The sequence below is a fragment of the Python bivittatus genome, unplaced genomic scaffold, assembly GCF_059951505.1.
Source record: "Python bivittatus isolate LINGU-HERP-01145 unplaced genomic scaffold, Pbiv_v1 ctg000080_np1212, whole genome shotgun sequence".
Lineage (NCBI taxonomy): Eukaryota > Metazoa > Chordata > Lepidosauria > Squamata > Pythonidae > Python > Python bivittatus.
In genome coordinates this window covers 61,552,057-61,570,143 of record NW_028277035.1, presented here as the reverse complement: position 1 = coordinate 61,570,143, position 18,087 = coordinate 61,552,057, and the positions used below count along the sequence as shown (strand labels likewise).

Below are 18,087 nucleotides of genomic sequence, written 5' to 3'. Positions count from 1 at the left end.
ATGAAATAATATATTAATAAAAAAACACCACAGCTCAGTCAGCAATAAGGCAGGAAAGGATTATTATTAATCCACAACAGACCTGAGGTTGGTTTAAGCTACACTGTCCTTTTCTGATCATTCATGTCATGCAAACATCCCAAACCAGTCCAATGTGGAGTAGTTTCCAGCAGCGGCATCTGAAACAAACCACAATGGCAGCAAAATGAGGACACGCACATGGTGAAGTAATCACACAAATTTCAACCTGATGTACTTATATCGTAACATGTGACACAAGTACATAAGTTGCATCATTTGTGCAATGAGGTCACATGTGTTGTCATTTTCTCCCTCTCATGCCTCTCACGGACACTCAGGGTTTCCAGTCCTTGAATAAAACATTGGAAATGCAGAGCAGTTGAAAAAGCATCCCTGTGCATTGCAGTACACATGGAAAGCATTTCCCAAACCCTGACTGGCTGCCATCCCCAGGTCATGCTTATTGCTGCCTGCTGACAAATGGAGAAATGGCAACTCATGTAGTGAAGCCTTGCTGATACTCTCCCAGCATGAGTTTCATGCAAAAACTAGTAGGATTGGAGGAAGTGCATCAGGTTCCACCCAAAGGACTGCTCTTAGTCCGGTTATCATAATTGTTCCCTTTGATAGCTACTAATAAAGTAGGACTGGGTTAGGGCTGCATGGATTACATGCACTGCGCAATCAGGGCCTACAGGTCTATTTAACATCTGGTTCATCCTAGCTCTTGGAAGCAATATGGGAGGCTTAAGAAGCTACCCTTTCCCAGATCAGACAAGTTGTCCATTTAGCCCGAGGTGTCTACTCTTGACTGAAAGTTTTCAGGCTAAAGTCTGTTTTCAAATGGAATACTCAGTTTTTAAGTAGAGATGGCAAAAGTGGACCTAGGAACTATCTGTGAAGAATTGCTTCTGCCAATGGGGAGCCATTACCTTATTTTTAATGGAATCCAGTTGTAGCTTGGAGTAATAAAAGATAGATTCAGTCCCATAACTGACTAGAAAGTAGACTCTATTAAAATCAGTGTGACTTGAGTTAAAATCCACCCTCAAGATTTTTTAAGCTCCAAAGGAAGGCCTCCAATACCTTTAAAAACAGTATTAGGTAGTATTTGCTGATTTTCCTCAGTTCTGTAAAACCAAGAAGAATTTTGAACTTTCTGCTGAAAAGAACTACAGTACAGTATTAAGACTAAAAATGACTGTGTGTTCACCACATTGACAGGGAACTCTGAGAGTCTGCAAACATCTGAGGGTGCTAGGCGGAAAGCTGATCCAGTAGTGAAGTAAGAGGCAAGGTGAGAGGTGTGTGTGTGTGGGGGGGGGGGGGGATTGATAGCTTCACATACTTTTGAGAGAAGCCAAGGTGCCTGTAAGTGTTTGTGGCAGCCAAAGACTAGGTAGGAAAAGGCCAGGGATCCCAGCCTTTGGAAGCAATTTCTAACCTTGGGACAGAAGACCCTGGCTCCCTAGAAACAAGCAGTTCTGACACCATCCTGGGACTCCCTCTCAGTTTGTTAAAACCGAATCTCCAGCAACAACTTCAGACATGAAGTTTGTTAGACACTTTCTAACAAACTGCAAGGGCTCACTTCGGTGACCCCAAACCTCAATTTTTGCTCGCTTAAGTCGTGAGCAACTTTCTGTTCATCTACCGACGTCCCAAACCAACAGCTCCAGCGATGCTTGCTGACCGCGAGTTCTTTTCTGCGCAAACTCCACTCTTAATCAGGCGCGGGGAGGCATTGCGGGGGGAAATGCAGAAGAAAAGGTAAGGCTGCGAGGCACGTACAGCAGGTTGAAGATCCGGGAGCTGATGGCGCAGCTGGCGGCCGGCGCGCCCCCGATTCACGAGGCTCCTCTCATCGCTGAGCTCTGCGTTGCCTTTTCGCGTTATCAAGTCTCGCTTGAGGGCAAAGGAAGCGCGGGGTGGCAACTTTTCGGGTGGTCCAAACCATTGGGACGTAGGCGGCAGCGGCAGCGGCAGCGGCGAAGACCTGTGGAGCGACGAAGTCGAGGCTGTTGCCAGTCTTCTCCGGCTTAGCGGCGAGATTTCACTTTAATTCTGCTTCTCTCCATACAGAAACGTTCTCCCTCCTCCCTCTCTTTCGCCCTCTTCTCCCGCTATAGGGCTTCAAAGCACGCAGCCTGCCCCGCCCACCGCCTCCTACCGGGAATCACTGAAGATCTTCCCCCTCCGGATTACTTACAAACAAACAAACATACATTCCCCGCGCCTGCTCTCGGCAAAGCGCTCCAAAATACGTGGCTCGGAAGGAGGCGAAGTCGAGCGCAGCCCGAGGGAGGAGGGTTGCTAGGCGAAAAGAGGGCATCGCCGGGGGGGGGGGGGGAGTACGAGGCGCCCTCATAGCCCGAGGTTCTCAGAAATGGGTCGCGCTTCTTGCCCGAAGGTCTCTTTTCCCTTCAGTCGGGGAAACGAAGGTGTGCCTGTTCTGAAAACGAGGCTCTGCTGTGCGGGCCCCTCCGCCATTAAGCGACTGAGGTTCTCCCCCTTTTCCCGCCGCCAATCTCCTCATGCCACCAGGGACTAAAAGTTGCTTCTCTTCTCCGCCCCCAGCTCAAAGAGGGGGGCAGAGAGAGGAGGTGACCCACAGTGGCGTCCCTCGGTCTTCACCCGCCCCTCGCGTGGCGCTGCTTTCCAGCGTTACCGCGAACTGAAAAAGCGAGCGGGGAACGGGCGCCCGGCAGAGATTTGCCGGCCGTAAGTCCAAGTCCAAGCATCCCCGCCGCCAGTACTAAAGAAGCTGCCATCCTCCCGCTGCAAATACATACCGATCCCAAAGTCTCCGCAAGAAATTTGCGCCCCTGCCGTCCTTTTGGCTGCTCCTAATTCTATTCGAAGAGACTCCTTCCGCCTGCCCTGCTGCCCCGCGCCAGTTTCGCCAGTGCGAGTAACTGCTACTCTCGCATCCCTCTGCCCTCAGACTTTTCCTGACAGCGCCCCTTTTCTCTGCCGTATCGTCTGTTTTTCAAACTCGAGACCAAAAACGCCTCCATCAGGACTGCTGCCCTCCTTGATGCTGGGAGAGATTCTACTCAGCTCTGCATTCAGGCTGCGGGATGGTGCCCTCTACAATTTGGGTCCCCGGCGGGCCAAATCCTGCCCTTTCTGAACCCCGCAGTCCCTTGAGTCACGGCCCCTCCAGTTCGGGCGGGGACCCCCCTGAAAACTGCTCACCGGCTCCGTGCTGCTGCAGCCGACCACGTGAGGGCGTCCAGTGTGTTAGTTACAACAAATTAACCCAGGGCTAGTGCGCCCCCCGAGGATCGTCAGCGCCCCCCGACTGGACAGAGACACGCGGCCCCCGCTTTCCTATCCGAGCCATGCGCTCCCTGAGAGCGGGGGCTCTTCCTGGGATGTCTAGAGCCCTCGATATAAGGCACCCCTATCCACTGTCTTTCCCCAGTATAGGGTGCGCCCTTAAAATCGACTCTGAAGAGCCTTTCCCACGTCCGGAAAACTGTGATACCCAGGCAGCTCGATCAGGCACCGTCGGGAGCAGCAGATGCCAACCGCATCTTGCCCCTACGGCGCCGGACGCGCGCAAGAGACCTCGGCGAAGGGGCCACAAAAAGCACAATTTAGAGCTTGCCTTCTCGCTCCCTGTTGTTGTTCTCAACATGGTCCGCTCCTGGCGCATATAAGGAGCTGTGGAGAAGCCCGCCCAGGCAGATTGCTTTTCTCAGGCGACACGGAGGGTAGCTGCGCTTGGTCGCTGTGCTTCTTTCTTGCCTCCGCTACCCCGCGACCGAGAGCATCTCAGCGAAAAACAAGCTCTGAGGGCCAGCCAGGCGCTCGCTCCCAGCACTTTTAGAGTGAAAGCCGGTGCGCTTTTCCAGTATGTCTGTGGAACTGGAAGAAGCTGACCTGCCGCTGACCGAGGCGGAAGAGGCGCCTCTGGCTCCAGAAAAGAAAGGGGCGGCCAAGAAAGCCAAAGGTGGCGTGTCGGCGCTCTCCCCTTCCAAGAAGAAGAAAAACAACAAGAAAAAGAACCAGCCTGGCAAGTACAGCCAGCTGGTGGTGGAATCCATCCGCAAACTGGGCGAGCGAAATGGCTCCTCGCTGGCCAAAATCTACAACGAAGCCAAGAAAGTGGCTTGGTTCGACCAGCAAAACGGGCGGACCTATCTCAAATACTCCATCAAGGCGCTGGTACAAAACGACACTTTGCTCCAAGTGAAAGGCACCGGCGCCAACGGCTCCTTCAAGCTCAACAGGAAAAAGCTCGAGGGGGGAAGCGAGGGGGGCGCCGGCGGCGGCGGCGGCTCCCACGCCAAATCCCACAAGAAGGCGGTCGCGGCGTCCACCTCGCGGAAGGTCGAGAAGAAGCCCGTCGCCAAGAGCAAAAAGCTGGAGAAGAAATCGCACAAGAAAGGCGCCGGCGGCGGGACCGCCAAGAAAGACAAGGTGAAAGCGAAGAAAGCCCCCAAGAAAAGCGCCGCTTCCCCCAGCGCCAAGAAGGTGAAAAAATCGGCGAAGCCCAAGGCTCTCAAGAGCAGGAAATGAGACTGCCCCCAAACTTGGAGGGAAGATGGCAGCTTCCGTTGTCCTTCGACCCAAGACTTTTGGGCCCCAGGACGCTGACTTTAGCTCGAAGCACAGAGCCAGCTTTGATTTTTGTCTCTTTGGCCTCATTTCTGCATCATTTCCTCCCCCGGAAGGCGGGTGTGTGTAAAATAGCACTTCTTTCCTCCACAGACCCCATCAGGATGATTGGGGCATTTTGGATCGTGGGAAGTTTGTACGTTCACCCCACACCCTTTCCTTTTTATTGGAATATTGTGCCATTGAGGCTTGCTTTTCTGCTTTTGTGTTCTGCAAAAGTAGCGTGATATCGTTGTAAATACTCCCCCACCCATAAATCTGGGTGGGGTTCGGCCCCCCTTGTCATCCGCCCCCAGGCACTTCGGGGGAAGGGGGCGTCCTCGGTGGATCCCTAAACTCTGAACTGCCAGCCGCCTCTCTAATGGCCGGGATGCCATGGCAACAGCCTGTTGGTTGCATAGGCGTCCGCGCCGCTCCTGGGCCTGAAGTGCTGCCGGCGCTGCATGCGGGGTAGGGGGCGGCGGTCGCGTGGGACCAAGTGACCAGCGGAGTGGGCTGATTTTACCTCGAAGACTTGCGCAATCACTGCAGGTTTGAAATACGTATCTAGCTGAATCTGGGGGTGGGGAGGGGGGCAGTGCAGTTCTCCTTCGCCTACAAGATTTCGTATCGTCCTTTTCAGGTCTCGTCTTCAAATGCCTTTTTTTATTTCCTTGTGTTTTTGTTCAATAAATCGTTTAAAACATTTTCTCACGTTCTGCTTCCTCGATGTTTTAATATTCAAAATCGAAACGAGATAGTCGATTATATTTCTGGGAAGATGGGATACAGGGGCGTTGGAATCGAGCATAAGATCCCGAAATCATATCCTGAGGAATTGGGGTTTCAAGGTGGACGTGATCGAGGGGCGCGGCGCAGACGACCTGCCCGAACGAGAGGGGAATCGGGCTGCTTCGACGAAGTTGGCGCCCTCCCTCTATGAATGCAACTGAGCGTGGGCGTGGCTGATTGCTTCCCCTCCGCCTAATCCGCGCTTTTGGCAAAGGTGCGGTCCCCGCTCCTGTTTCTTCCCCTGGGGTCTCTCCTTGCTACAGATCGTACATTCTGGGGTAGCCTCGTATGGGGCGCAGCGGAGCCGCACGGGACCGAAAGGACGAAAAAGGTGAAGCGGCGCCTCTGAGCAACTCCAGGAGCATCACCCCCTCTCCCCCTCCCACGCCCATCCCGAGGCGGACGAATCCGGACATTTTACGAAGCCAATAGAGGCATCCGGAGATTTTACGAAGCCCCGCCCCGTCGGCGATCCTCCCATTCCCAGCCTCTGAGAACGGGTCATCTGGCGAGGGCGGTCTGCTGATTGGGCAGTGCGAGAAGAGCGATTACTGGGCGGAAGTAGCCTCATCTGACGGAAGGGTCCAGATTCGCAGATTCTGGGTGGGAGGGGGAGAGACTCAAGGCGGTGCGCTGTCTACGTTCGCCCTCCTCTCCTGTTTCTCTCGCAGCGCTCTGTGGTCCCTCATTGCCAAGACGCGATCTGATCCATCGCCTTGAAATTGCAGGCTTTCATATTTTAGAAAGGCTTTATCGGGCAGGGGCTCCTAAACTTTTTGCTATCACACCTCCCTTTAGTGTGCAATCTTAATGTACGCAGCTCCCTTAAAAATCCAAACACCGAAATGAACACAATTAAACAATGAAAACAATACAACGAAATTTTGGGAAACGTGGATTTATTGTGACAATGTAACTAAAAGGTTCTTCGCACCTCCCCTGAACTCTGTCTGCACCTCCCCGAGGGAGGCACACCTCACGGTTTGGGCTGCTCTAGGGTAACGCTCTCAAAACCGGTATAATGCGGCTGCTGCTGGTGGTAACTAGTCGCTCTTCCCGCCCCTCCGATCACAGCGGATCACTTTTTAGCGGCGTGTGTTGTGCGTGTATAGGAAAGGAACCCCAAACTGTTTGTAACAAAATTGGCTCTGAATTTCCTCCTTCCTGTCTCTCCCATATCAAAAGCCCCTTTTCTAATTCAGTATAAACTGTAGAGGTCAGGCTGAATGCAAAAACCAGGGTGCTGAGGCAAGACATACTGTTCGCATCTAACAAATACCGGTGAAGGACATGTATTATATTCCTTGTAACTAAGTATCTCCTAAATAATCTAATGAATTGATTCCATTCTGGGAAATCTGGGTAGATAGAAATCAGCTTTTGCTTTCAAGAAGAGCCTCTCCCACATAATCCCATAGATATGATGGGAAAATTGGTAAAAACCAGACTGCACCTTTATAATACCAGGAAAGATCATTAGAAAAGTGGGCTAGGCATTAGATAATCTTGAATGTGCTGACCAAGAGCTGGAACATCAGATAGTGTTGTCTTTGGGAAAAGCAGCAGTATCCCAGAAGAGTCTGGCTTTCACTTTCTGTCTTCATTCTGTAAAACTGGGGATAACTGCTCAGAGAGGGAGCAAGAAAATGTAAAGGATCAAGAAAACAATAAGGACCTGCTATAAACATCCACACAGAAGGTCCCAAAACTCTCTTTCCAACTATCTTTTCTGCAACGACCTGTTCTGAAACTCAAGACCTGATTTTAAAAAGGAGTAACTAGTTTAATCAAGGTGACTGTATTGGTTTTGCTTGGAATTGTAGTCTTCCTCAATAAGCTTTTTTCCCCATTTATGACTTGGCTACATTTGTTTTATCCATTAAAACCTTCCCAGTCTGCAAGACTACATCATTACATAGTTAATCCTTGGGGTCTGAGATTGGCACAGGGGCTGTTGAGCACTGTATTTCTGGGCTCTGGGCAGAAAGATTGAAAGCACCAGAGATGCTTACAGGTGTAGCAAGGGGGGCAAATTACACCATTGCATAATTTGCACAATATAATGATACATGTGTTACCCAGGGGTAAAAGTGGCAGCAGGCAAAGCCAGAAAAAACTTACATAAGAAAGAGTTGCCTATTGCCCCCTAGGGCTTACTCTTGGCAAGATGATGGCACTCCTCTTCCCACTACCCCTTCTGTTTATAGAAGTCAAACAGAACTTAAATCTTACTCTCATTCAACTGGCAAGGAGAAAGCATTCTCCACCCTACTTCAGGGGAATAGGCTACCTTAGATGGAAACACAGGGTCACATATGGTTAACCATTATTCTGCCCTCATCATCTGCACCTGATGCTGCTCCATTATTTTACCAAAGGGAAGAACCAGTCTCAAGTCTGAAAAGTACTCATCCCAACAACAAATTAGTTTTGACCACTACAAGAGGAGGGAGGTAGTAGAGAAAAGAACAATTGTTACCCATCAGTAGAGGTTTCTATGGCTCATGAAAACACAGCAGCTGCTACAATCTTATTCTGATAATGGTAAATTGTAAGAACAAAGTAAACTTTAATACCCAGACTGGGGTATTGTTGGTCTACAATCAGAGATGTTAATAATATAGCTTGTTTTAGGGACATGGTATTCACAATTCTGGCACAGATGAAGACAGGTCATGGAAGTAGTGCATATCTATGGGAAATTAGATGGTAAGAAACTCAACATCATATCCAGTTTAAGTAAGGTCACAGAACCAAGGGCTTTCTTAAAGCAAGTAGAAGCCACAAGGGGGGGGGAGGGAGTAAGAGTAAAGCTCCATAGAATTAGCATTTCCACCATTTTCAAGATGCTTTACAGCAGTTTTAAACCTCATATAACAGCAGCAGATAAAGCTAAGTGTAAGTAGTATCTAGGTAGAAAAAACCCACCCTATTTTATCTACTTGCATACCTAAACACTGTTAATAAAGTGATCTAATACTTTTGCATGTCAACACACAAGTCAGCTTCAGTTTTTCAAATAACAAAATACAAATTTTCCAGTTAATTTGTTGGTAGAGGGGTCTGCTCCTAACCACAATGGTACCAAAAATGACAAAACACAAGTTGTGGCATCATAATGCAAGCTCTGTCCTTTCATACTTGTGCCATGTTGCACACAAATATGTAAGGGACAGAGGTTATGACTCAATGCATGTTTTGTCATTTGCCCCGCTCCACCCAGATGCCTAAGTTTGTTGGTCATGTAACAAAACTGCTAACAAAGAAATGACTGCAATAAAAACAAAGGCAAGAACAGAAAAAAGGAGAGAATAGTACAACACACCCCATCTCTGTAATTTTAGTCTACATGGTAAAAACAACAAAAAAGCAGTATATAACACAAACTATTTTGAAGGCAACATTTTGGAGTGGAGGAAATTGAGTTGTTCCACCAGTTTTGCCCAATCTAATTATTTTAATCAGAAATTTTAAAAAATCAATGAAAGCAATGTAAGAAATTGTAATAATTACCTTATATGGAAACATCCCACTACTATAGACCTAACTGGTGAGACTTCTGTTAAACCTCCATAGCTTTCTACAGATTGGACAGAATATCTTTTAAATGGAAGTCCGTGGTTCTTGTTAGGATATTGTTAAGTTTATTTATCTGCATTTATTTAAATTCTTTGGGCATCAGTTATTCACTAAGAGTCAATGGATTGGATCCATTTATGTTGTTCTGCCAATGGAAAGAACATTTCTGGCAATCCAAATTTCTTTGCAGCAACTTGTATCTTGGGTTGGATGATCCTCTGGAATGGACTGGGGACCAAACTAGGAGAAATACCTGCAGTCAGAGAGTGAAGCTTGGACATGTAACAGTGAGTTTAACCTTTTGAAGAGAGTTATCTCCCAAAACACATTTGAGTCTTCGAAGCAGCTACTTCCAGTCACAAATGGGAATTGTTATAGTCATTCACTTCTTCTTTAGAGAAAGGAGGGCTATAATACTGATTTTATTAGTAATAGCAATTTGCAGCCCCTTACACTCATTTACTCTTATCACAGGCAGGAAGCTTCAGACAGTGACAAAATAATTTAATCCTATTTAAAATAAAAATGATATAGAATGCACAGCCACACAGTATTGATGTTTGAGCTTGGTCAGTAGTAGAAGTCTTAGATAATTAACTTACTCCTCATTTTAAGGGAATTGTGTTCAAGTCTACCTCACTATTTTCACTATTAAAAAGATATACTTAAGGAATACACAATCTCACATTGAAAGCTAAGCACAACACTTAGAATGGCACCCCTTAAAAGCAGTATAGGCATCATTAAATTGAACACAGATGTCCCTTAACCACTTGCCCCTTGTTCAGAAGTATTTCATATGGTATAAAGCAAATACAGAATAAGAATTAGGCCTGCAGACAAAGTATGTGCATTGTTATAGCAAAAATTAAGTCACAAAAGGCTTTTTCAGTCTGCCATCTTTTAATCCCTGACGTCTGCTTTGTGTCTTTTTGGGGAGTTGGGGTTAGAGGAAGGAAAACAAGAGGGCCAAAGCAACAGTAGGAGCATTACTTCTGAACATCTGCAAAGTAGAATTTTACATGCCCACATGTGTGACGCATAAACATTCTGCACTATAGTATTAGCACCCATCTTTGCAATTAAGGCATGCCTTCTAATGTTAGTTTTGACTATTCATGTAAACAAGCCCCACATGTTAATATACAATTAAGTAAAACAGATCAAAAGGCCATATTGTTAGGTAGGGCTCATCACAACTAGAGATAACAGGTTCCATTTGAGTCAGACTTTGAAAATATTTATAAGGGCCCTATGTACATTGGTTGGCCCTCCAGCAGGAGACACACAAGACTTGTTCCATTTTACTTCAAACTTTTTTCTAACTGAATATGCTTCCCTTTGGCTTCATCCTCTAATCATAGCATACTTAATGGCAACCAAGCAGACTGGTGCCATAAAAGCTTACAGAACTGTAACACCAATCAGGAATTCAGCATGTATAGGAGTTGACAGGAAAACCTTGATGATTCAAATGCTTAAAGTGAGTAGGGGGCCTTTGCCTGCATGTACTTCTATTAACACTGAAATCCTGATATTAAGGTACTACTCCTGAAGAGTTGAAAAAGAGGGAGTGAACTAAGTCAGAGGAAAACAGGATTGATTCACGGATCAGATAAATGCAAAAATGGCTTTCATGCTTACAGATTATTAAATGACCATTCACCAAAATGCATTTCAAAACAATGAAAACACAGAATGTCAAGATGCTCATCTGCATTATGGGTGAACCATCTTTTAGTCATCATGATCTGTACTTATGGGGTGGAGGGGCACAATGAATTTTCAAATGCCCTCTGTTTGGGGAGATGAATAACAATAATAAAAAAACTAGTCTACTTGCAGATTTACTCTACAGATTTCACATAGCCTGTTTCAAAAGTTTCAGCAATCACATTTGGAGGAGCCTCCAGAACCTAAAGAAAGAGGTTCAGAGCCATTAGCTGCCCATCCATCTTCCACACTTTTTGTACCTCAGATGGAAAGAATGAGCTGGGAACCGAAGTTAAGGGACTTGCACTCCAGACAAGGTGATTAAACAAATTTCTGCTTTTCATCTTTCCTTTCTCCCAACAATATTTCTAGCCATTTCTTTTTCTAAGAACCAAAGAATCCCAAGGAGATAAATAAATGACATGTTGTTGAGAAACAATTTGATATGTACTCAAGACTGAATCAGTTTAATATTTGTTTCGCACTTTCCAGTATCACAACTTTTGCATTTTCTAATACAAAGCAATAGTTGACAAAACACAAAATACTGATTTTGAAAATAATTTTTAAAAGACAGAAAAACACAAATAAAGGAACTCTTGTTTTCCACTTTTCAGCCATTATTTGCATTTAAAGGATCCCTTCCCTTCAGTGATGCAATCAGTGTTCATTCTCACAGAAAGCAAGAGCCTGCCTGGTCCGATGCCAGAAGAATGAGATAGCTATTTAAATCCAAGAGGTCTTTTTTCCCTGGGTCTGTAATGGGAGACAGGCAAGACAAACAGACATGGATGGATAGAGGTTCTATTTCTTGAGCATCACTAATGAGACTGTACACTCTACCAGCAACTGACTGAACAAACCATTTTCTTTATCCCGTTATTAAAGCATCCCAACCTCCACTGGTCTAGATGTCCTTAGCTGAATCCAGAGCAAGACAATAGTTCATCCACAGATTTACATCCCACATGATGATTTGAACACATGCTATTAACTGCACACACACAGCTGACCATATATAGGATTACAGGTTCTACTTGCTCAATAGTCTAGAGACTGCTGCATGCACATGGCTCTATAAACTTTTCACCTAAGCAAGCAAGATTTGGCTCTGGTACCACAGCTACTAGGCATCACAGGACAGGCTAGGCCAACTTCCATGCTCATACATTATCCAAACACCTATTTAGTAAACCACCAACACTAACTAGATATTTTACTCTTGTATAAATTATTCTTTTTCCTAAAAAAACCCAACCTCCAAACATTAATCTACTGAGGATTACAATTAGATGGATACCATACTTGCACTCTATTTTAAGCACTAGAAGCAAAATTCTGAACAAAAAAAAAATACTGTGTAAAGATTAAAGTGCAAACTAGGGTACAAATGCTAGACTTCAATCATTACAGGTGACATTACAAGAGAATTCATAATGGAGGGAGAAAATACAACAAAACTGCTTACTGTTTCAAGGAAACAACACATATCATTGAGGCTGAAAACCACAAAAGCAGTCACACTAAAATACTTCGATTTAAGCCATTTTAGTTCTGGGTGACATCAAAAGGACAAAAATAGACCTAAATTCAAAGGACCCTTGCTTAAAATGGGTTTCCAGATAAACTGTTAAGCACATTCAGATCTGAATGCACCACATTAAAAGTAGAGATAAACAGCACCTCCCTTCCCCATTCCTCCCTCCCCTCCCTTGTTTGAAAGAGAATCTTCCTTGCGGGTGGCACTCCTATTCCACTTTTGCCTCTGGAACATCTTAGGTGTAACAAGAACTGCTTGAGGGGAAGACCATAAGACAAAGATGTGTCACATACTCAGTCAAGGTTATTTACTAGGTAAGATTTTGTTGCAACAACAAAAATCAAAACTCAACAAAGAAACAGGAATGGCCAGCACAATGACACAATAGCTCATCATAAAGCAAACACAAGGGAAAAGTTAACATATGAAACCATTCCTTTCTCAGCAAAAGAAGTTCTTTTCACATTTAGAATTTCCGGGCCACTTCTTTCCCTCCCATGTTTTTTTTTAATCCTTAAATTCATGATCACATTTAATGGGGATGTGCAGCAACATCAGGGAGATTAATCCATTACCATCTCCAGCTCTGGGACAGAGCAGTTTTAAGAGAATAGGTTGAGTATTGGTGCAAACAAGAAAGCAACGTAGAGGCCAACCCTTCCCTCCTCTGTATACTCTCACCTTTTAGGTACAGAAGGGGATAAAAAAAAAAATCAGCATTGTCACACACTGCGGCCTATTGTCTAACCAGTTTCCTTCCTTCCCAATGTTGGCCTGTGCTGCTTCATGACTTTCCCACCTTCATGACTCCCATTTTTTCAGTTCTCCAAAAATAAATAAAAATGCAGCGATCAGTCCAGGTTTAAAAAAAAAAAAAAAAAAGCCTAATCCCTTTTCCCTCTCCTCTTCTCCAGAGGAATTGAAGAGTGATTTAAGGGAGCAAAATAAAGGGGACCCCCCCCCCCATCGCTGACGCTATGGATCACACAGCTCCAAGGCAATGGATGTTGTTAGGCTCAACCGTCTCAGGGAAAGGGGCGGAGACAAAAAATCTATTTGCGGGGCGCTAGGTGGCGGCCAGGCCCGACGCACGTGCCCTTTCTGTGACACGAAAAATGGTGATGACTGCTCTTCCCACATCGGTCCCTAGAACTGAAAACGGGCAGGGACGAGCGCGGCGGGCTCAGCGCTCGGCCGAGTCAGGCGAGAAAGCGCACGAGAAGCCCAGCGGTTGTAGCACCAGCAGCGCGGAGGCGGGAGGCGGGAAGAGGGCCGGCATCAGCGCTAGCGAGGAAAGGGACGGCTCAGCGCCGGCCGCGCCAGGGCAGACGATGCGGTAAACAAATCTGCCCGGCACTGGCTGCGCCAAGTGACGCGGAAGAAAGGAGACAATGTCCGGTGTCCGCTGCACCAGATCCTGTGGGTGGGGCGCAAGGAAATGCATGGCCGCGCGCTTTCCTTTAGCCAGGCAGCCGGCCTCATTTCTTGGAGCTCTGGGTCTTCTTGGGCAGCAGCACGGCCTGGATATTGGGCAGAACCCCACCCTGGGCGATGGTCACCCCACCCAGCAGCTTGTTCAGCTCCTCGTCGTTGCGAATGGCCAGCTGCAGGTGCCGCGGGATGATCCGGGTCTTTTTGTTGTCCCGCGCAGCGTTGCCGGCCAGTTCCAGGATCTCAGCCGAGAGGTACTCGAGCACAGCGGCTAAATAGACAGGCGCTCCGGCGCCCACACGCTCCGCGTAGTTGCCTTTCCGCAGCAGCCGATGCACTCGCCCGACTGGGAACTGGAGGCCGGCTCGAGAGGAGCGAGATTTCGCTTTGGCTCTGGCTTTTCCTCCGGATTTACCTCGGCCGGACATAACGAGGCGAGGCTGGGCGCTCGCGAAGAGCTAGGCGCCGAGACCCGAGACCCGCTTGCAAAGCAGGCAGGCTGAAGCGGCCTCGTCTGGATAACGGGAAGAAAATAACACCAGCGTAAGCAGAGCGGCGAGCGGAAGGACGCCGACGCCGCGCATTCTACACTCCTCCCACCCGTGGCCGCAACCCGATCTAATGACCCGACCCACGAGCTCCAATTAGCTCTCCCCGGGACCCCCCCTTACCGTTGGCCACCCTCCACAGGGTCGCCGAGTCCCCGCAGCTGCAATGACAACAAGCGCGAGAGGCTGAAGGATATAAATCCAAGCTCATCCTCTCGGTGGCTTCCCATTGGCGGCGAAGAGAGCGGAGCTGCGCTCTTATTGGCGGATACTGCGATCCCTGATTTGCATAGTAGCTCGCGTCGTCCATATTCGGTCTCGGCTAGGAACTAGGACGGCAGCGGACCCGAAGACCTGGATGCGTGCGAAGTGATTAGGTATATTAACGTGCAGTAGCAGCAGCCTTGGGAGACGCGAGGCCTTCGGCACCGAGGGACAAAAGGAGGGGCGAGCAGAGAAGCGCTCTCTTGCTTGCTCCTTCTACTTAGCGGCCGATCTGCCTCAGAGCTTTAGAGTGAGCAAGAGACGGCCAAGCCGGGTATTCTTCAGTCCTCCTTCGAATTCATTTTTCCGGATTACTTTGTTTCTGGCTCCCCAGCTCGTGGCAAGTGCAAATGGATGAGTAGGATCAGTACTGCCCGATCGCCCTGTAAGGTACACGGTCATGAAAGGTCAGTGTAAAGAAATACCAGCTTTGTCACGAAACTTGGTGGGCTGATAAGAGCGTGTTAGGTTGGTATTCCAGCTTGCATTTATTTGTCCAATATCTAAACATCCTTTTTGTGGACGATTCAGTTTTAGTTTTCCTTCTGGAAACCTAATTTCGTAATAGCTATGGCTTGGATACTTGCCATGGATAATTGCTCAACCCAGAAGCAGGGAGATGAACTTCAAGCAAAATTCTGCTGAACTATTGTTAAAATGTCAGGAGGCTCTTGAATGTGGAGTGACACTACCTAGCAGCATTTTAAATAATACTTTTACACCTGCACTTTTGAAAATAATGGATCAGCAATAAGCAGCATACTGTCCACTCAAGGTTTTTGAAGAAATATAAAATGCTTTGTTATTTTCTTGCCTATAACTATATTTGTGTTATGGGGAGAAGCAAATGGGAAATAAATACTGTATATCCATGTGGAATGTGTGCATTTGTAGAGATTAGTTCCTAATATTTCCCAACTTTCCCTATATATAGACAAGCAGCCACAATTTACACACATTATTTTTGAAAATCTTCCTTGGCTAAAGGCAAACAAAGAGCACAGCAAATCCGTGGACAAATTATAGACTTTTATCAGGATTCCAAAAATTGTTCCACTAATGGTTTCTACTAGACTGCAGGAACATTTTGCAGAAATTGAGTGTAAACAAAGTCTTTTCCCCTAAGCAAGTGGCAATTTGCCTTTTACAAAGTTTTTGAGACAATGGTGTGTCTTATAAGCCTCAGTCTTTTGCAGGTCTCTTTCTGAAAATTAAATATGGGCCACCATCTCTTCCTTGCAAAACCCCCAAAGCTTACCAAGTATGTTTCCAAACTCAGGGGTTAAAAGGGCTTTTTGAGGGGAGGGCAGTGGGGGCCCATCTAAAGTACTGATTGGTAGTTGAAATGATCAGGTGGGCTGTTTTCCATTCAAACCAGTAAAACTTAATATATTAAACATTCACATTAAAATTTCAGGATTTGGGGTTTCCTTGCATGTTCCTGCTCAATGGGACAAAAAACCCCAAAACAAACAGAAACCAGTTATGTTGACATAGAGTGAAGGGAAATAAAGAAGATTGTGGAGAGAGCGCACAAGGACAAAATAACGAGGCTTACATGCCTCCAGTATCTGACAAAGAATGGTGAAGCGAAGGTTTTCTTCAGGTTGAGCGAAGGTCCTGCTGACTTTATGAACAATCACAGTGCTGCCACCAGAAGTCAACTGCAATTTCAGATCAGGGAATGGATCCAAAGGACCAGAGAGAAGGCAAAGAGAATGGAAATTTGCTGTTCCTTATTCAGTTCCTCAATCAGATAACTAGGCAAACCTTCCTTGGCTTTAAAAAGTCTGTATCTACAGTTGAAACAAAGCAGTAAGGGGAGGGTGGGGGGTTTTTTTGTTTTTTGTTTGCCAAAAAGATTTAGAAGGTAAACAGTCTCAGGCTGAGATTTGGAGATTTTTCAGAGTTCCAGGATCTAGGATAATGCTGCTAAGGAGAACAGAAGGAATTGCGTTTAAAAAGGCAGCTTTGAACATGGAGATAGAATCAGAAAAATCGAACGTTACTCATTCCTTCCCATCAAATCTACAGACTCAAAAAAATGCAGAAGAATACTATGCTGGTATCTTTCAAAACTACAGAAGAGAGTTTTCATTTGCCCTTAACTAATCAGAAATCAAAAGGTCATTATAATGTTAAAAAAAACTGGGATCCTAGCTTGCTGCACTTTTTCCAAGTTTGGATTATAAAGCAGTTGTTTCTGGTTTATGAATACTTGCTTATAAAGAGTGGTCAGTGGCATGCCTGTCATCCCTTCAGCAATATGATTCCAGTGTGGAAGCACTTCACGTGGGGTGGGGACCCTGGCTGAAGTGAGGAAGTCCTGCTTCAGCCTTCAAATTTATGTTGGAAATGTGAACAGGAGGGGACATTTTATCATGCTTGGTGACATGCAAAAAAGACAGAAAGTTATGGATTCATATACATATACTAGTTCAGAAGATTTTAAAGATTAATATACAGTTGACACCAGAGGTCTTTCTTTTGGGATTGATCGATAAACAGTTGGAAAGAAGGTCCCCACTCACCCTGCAGATCAAGTTCTGACAGACCAGATGGCTAAACCCAATGCTCTAATCATATCTCAAAATGCACCTCCTCCCCCAGCCTCAGTCACCATTAGAGAAAGTGATTGGTGGATGTTTTTTCCACTAGCAGGAGATTCACTAATCATTGTCCCTTAATTTGCCCTGCAATGAGCTGTTAGCACAGCTCTATTTATTGGTCTCATTAGCACTTAGACAGAGCAAAATTATAGTGGCATATTTTATGCTTCTTCACAGACTTGAGGGCAGCATGTTAAACTACTATCTGATATGTCCTATAGCTGCTTGTACATGTAATATAATCTATGTTGACTCTATCCTGCTCACATGGATTGTTGGCTGGAGATCAGCCATTGCCTTAGGTTACCAACATTTGGGTGGGTGGCCCTCTTAGAAGTTAAGGGATTAGATGTAGCCAAGCTAAGTTGAGGTGAAGATGGGCTCCTGATGGAGAGGCAAGTTATAGGAAGGAATCAGACCTGTCTCCATGTTAGATGGATTGCCTCAATCCATCAATATGGCATTAAGTCCACACTATTGATATATTTTGTAACCTGTTTTCTTCTCAGGACACTAGGCTTAGAAAATATTCCTGTGACATTTAATAATGAAGGCACTAAAGTACTTGTTCCTTTAACTTGATACCTAGAAAATTAGCTCAGCAATTTGTGATTTTTCGAGCAAGGTGAAGAGATTCAGAACAAGATGTCTGAATTATTACTATTCCATCTTGGAATACAGATGAATAGGGTGTCTTCTCCACTAAATCTATCTGGTTTTTACTAAGTTAATTGTGTTTATGCTTCCCAAGATGCACTGGGCTAAGATGGATTGCTCAGTGTGCCTCCAACTTGTTCTCACTTTCATCTTCCAACATCTTGATGGAAGAGATGCTACATACTACAGAAAAGCTTTGCAAGCCTGCCCTGTGCAGAAACAATGGCAACAGAGCTCTTTTTACTGTACCCACTGCTACAGGATTTCAGATGGGCCTTGATCCACTCATTGTTTGATACAATTCATTTTGAGAACTTTTTTGCTGCTG

The 18,087-nt window shown here is 46.0% G+C and overlaps 2 protein-coding genes across 2 annotated transcripts; one reads left to right on the top strand and one right to left on the bottom strand.

Annotated features, from left to right (window-relative positions):
- The first annotated feature begins 3,696 nt into the window (after window positions 1–3,696).
- H1-10 (H1.10 linker histone) lies at window positions 3,697–5,318 on the top strand. Its single transcript, XM_007421900.4, has one exon. The coding sequence runs from the start codon at window positions 3,883–3,885 to the stop codon at window positions 4,546–4,548; it is 666 nt and encodes a 221-aa protein (XP_007421962.1). The 5' UTR covers window positions 3,697–3,882; the 3' UTR covers window positions 4,549–5,318.
- A 5,831-nt stretch (window positions 5,319–11,149) lies between these two features.
- Window positions 11,150–14,461, bottom strand: LOC103054224 (histone H2A type 2-B-like). Its single transcript, XM_007421901.4, has 2 exons — window positions 14,353–14,461; window positions 11,150–14,195 (listed from the first exon to the last, which is right to left on the bottom strand). The coding sequence occupies exon 2, from the start codon at window positions 14,107–14,109 to the stop codon at window positions 13,729–13,731; it is 381 nt and encodes a 126-aa protein (XP_007421963.1). The 5' UTR covers window positions 14,110–14,195; window positions 14,353–14,461; the 3' UTR covers window positions 11,150–13,728.
- Between the last annotated feature and the right edge of the window lie 3,626 nt (window positions 14,462–18,087).

Coding starts and splice junctions, on each gene's coding strand:
- H1-10 (XM_007421900.4), top strand. CDS start 3,883: ATGTCTGTGGAACTGGAAGAAGCTGACCTGCCGCTGACCGAGGCGGAA.
- LOC103054224 (XM_007421901.4), bottom strand. CDS start 14,109: ATGTCCGGCCGAGGTAAATCCGGAGGAAAAGCCAGAGCCAAAGCGAAA.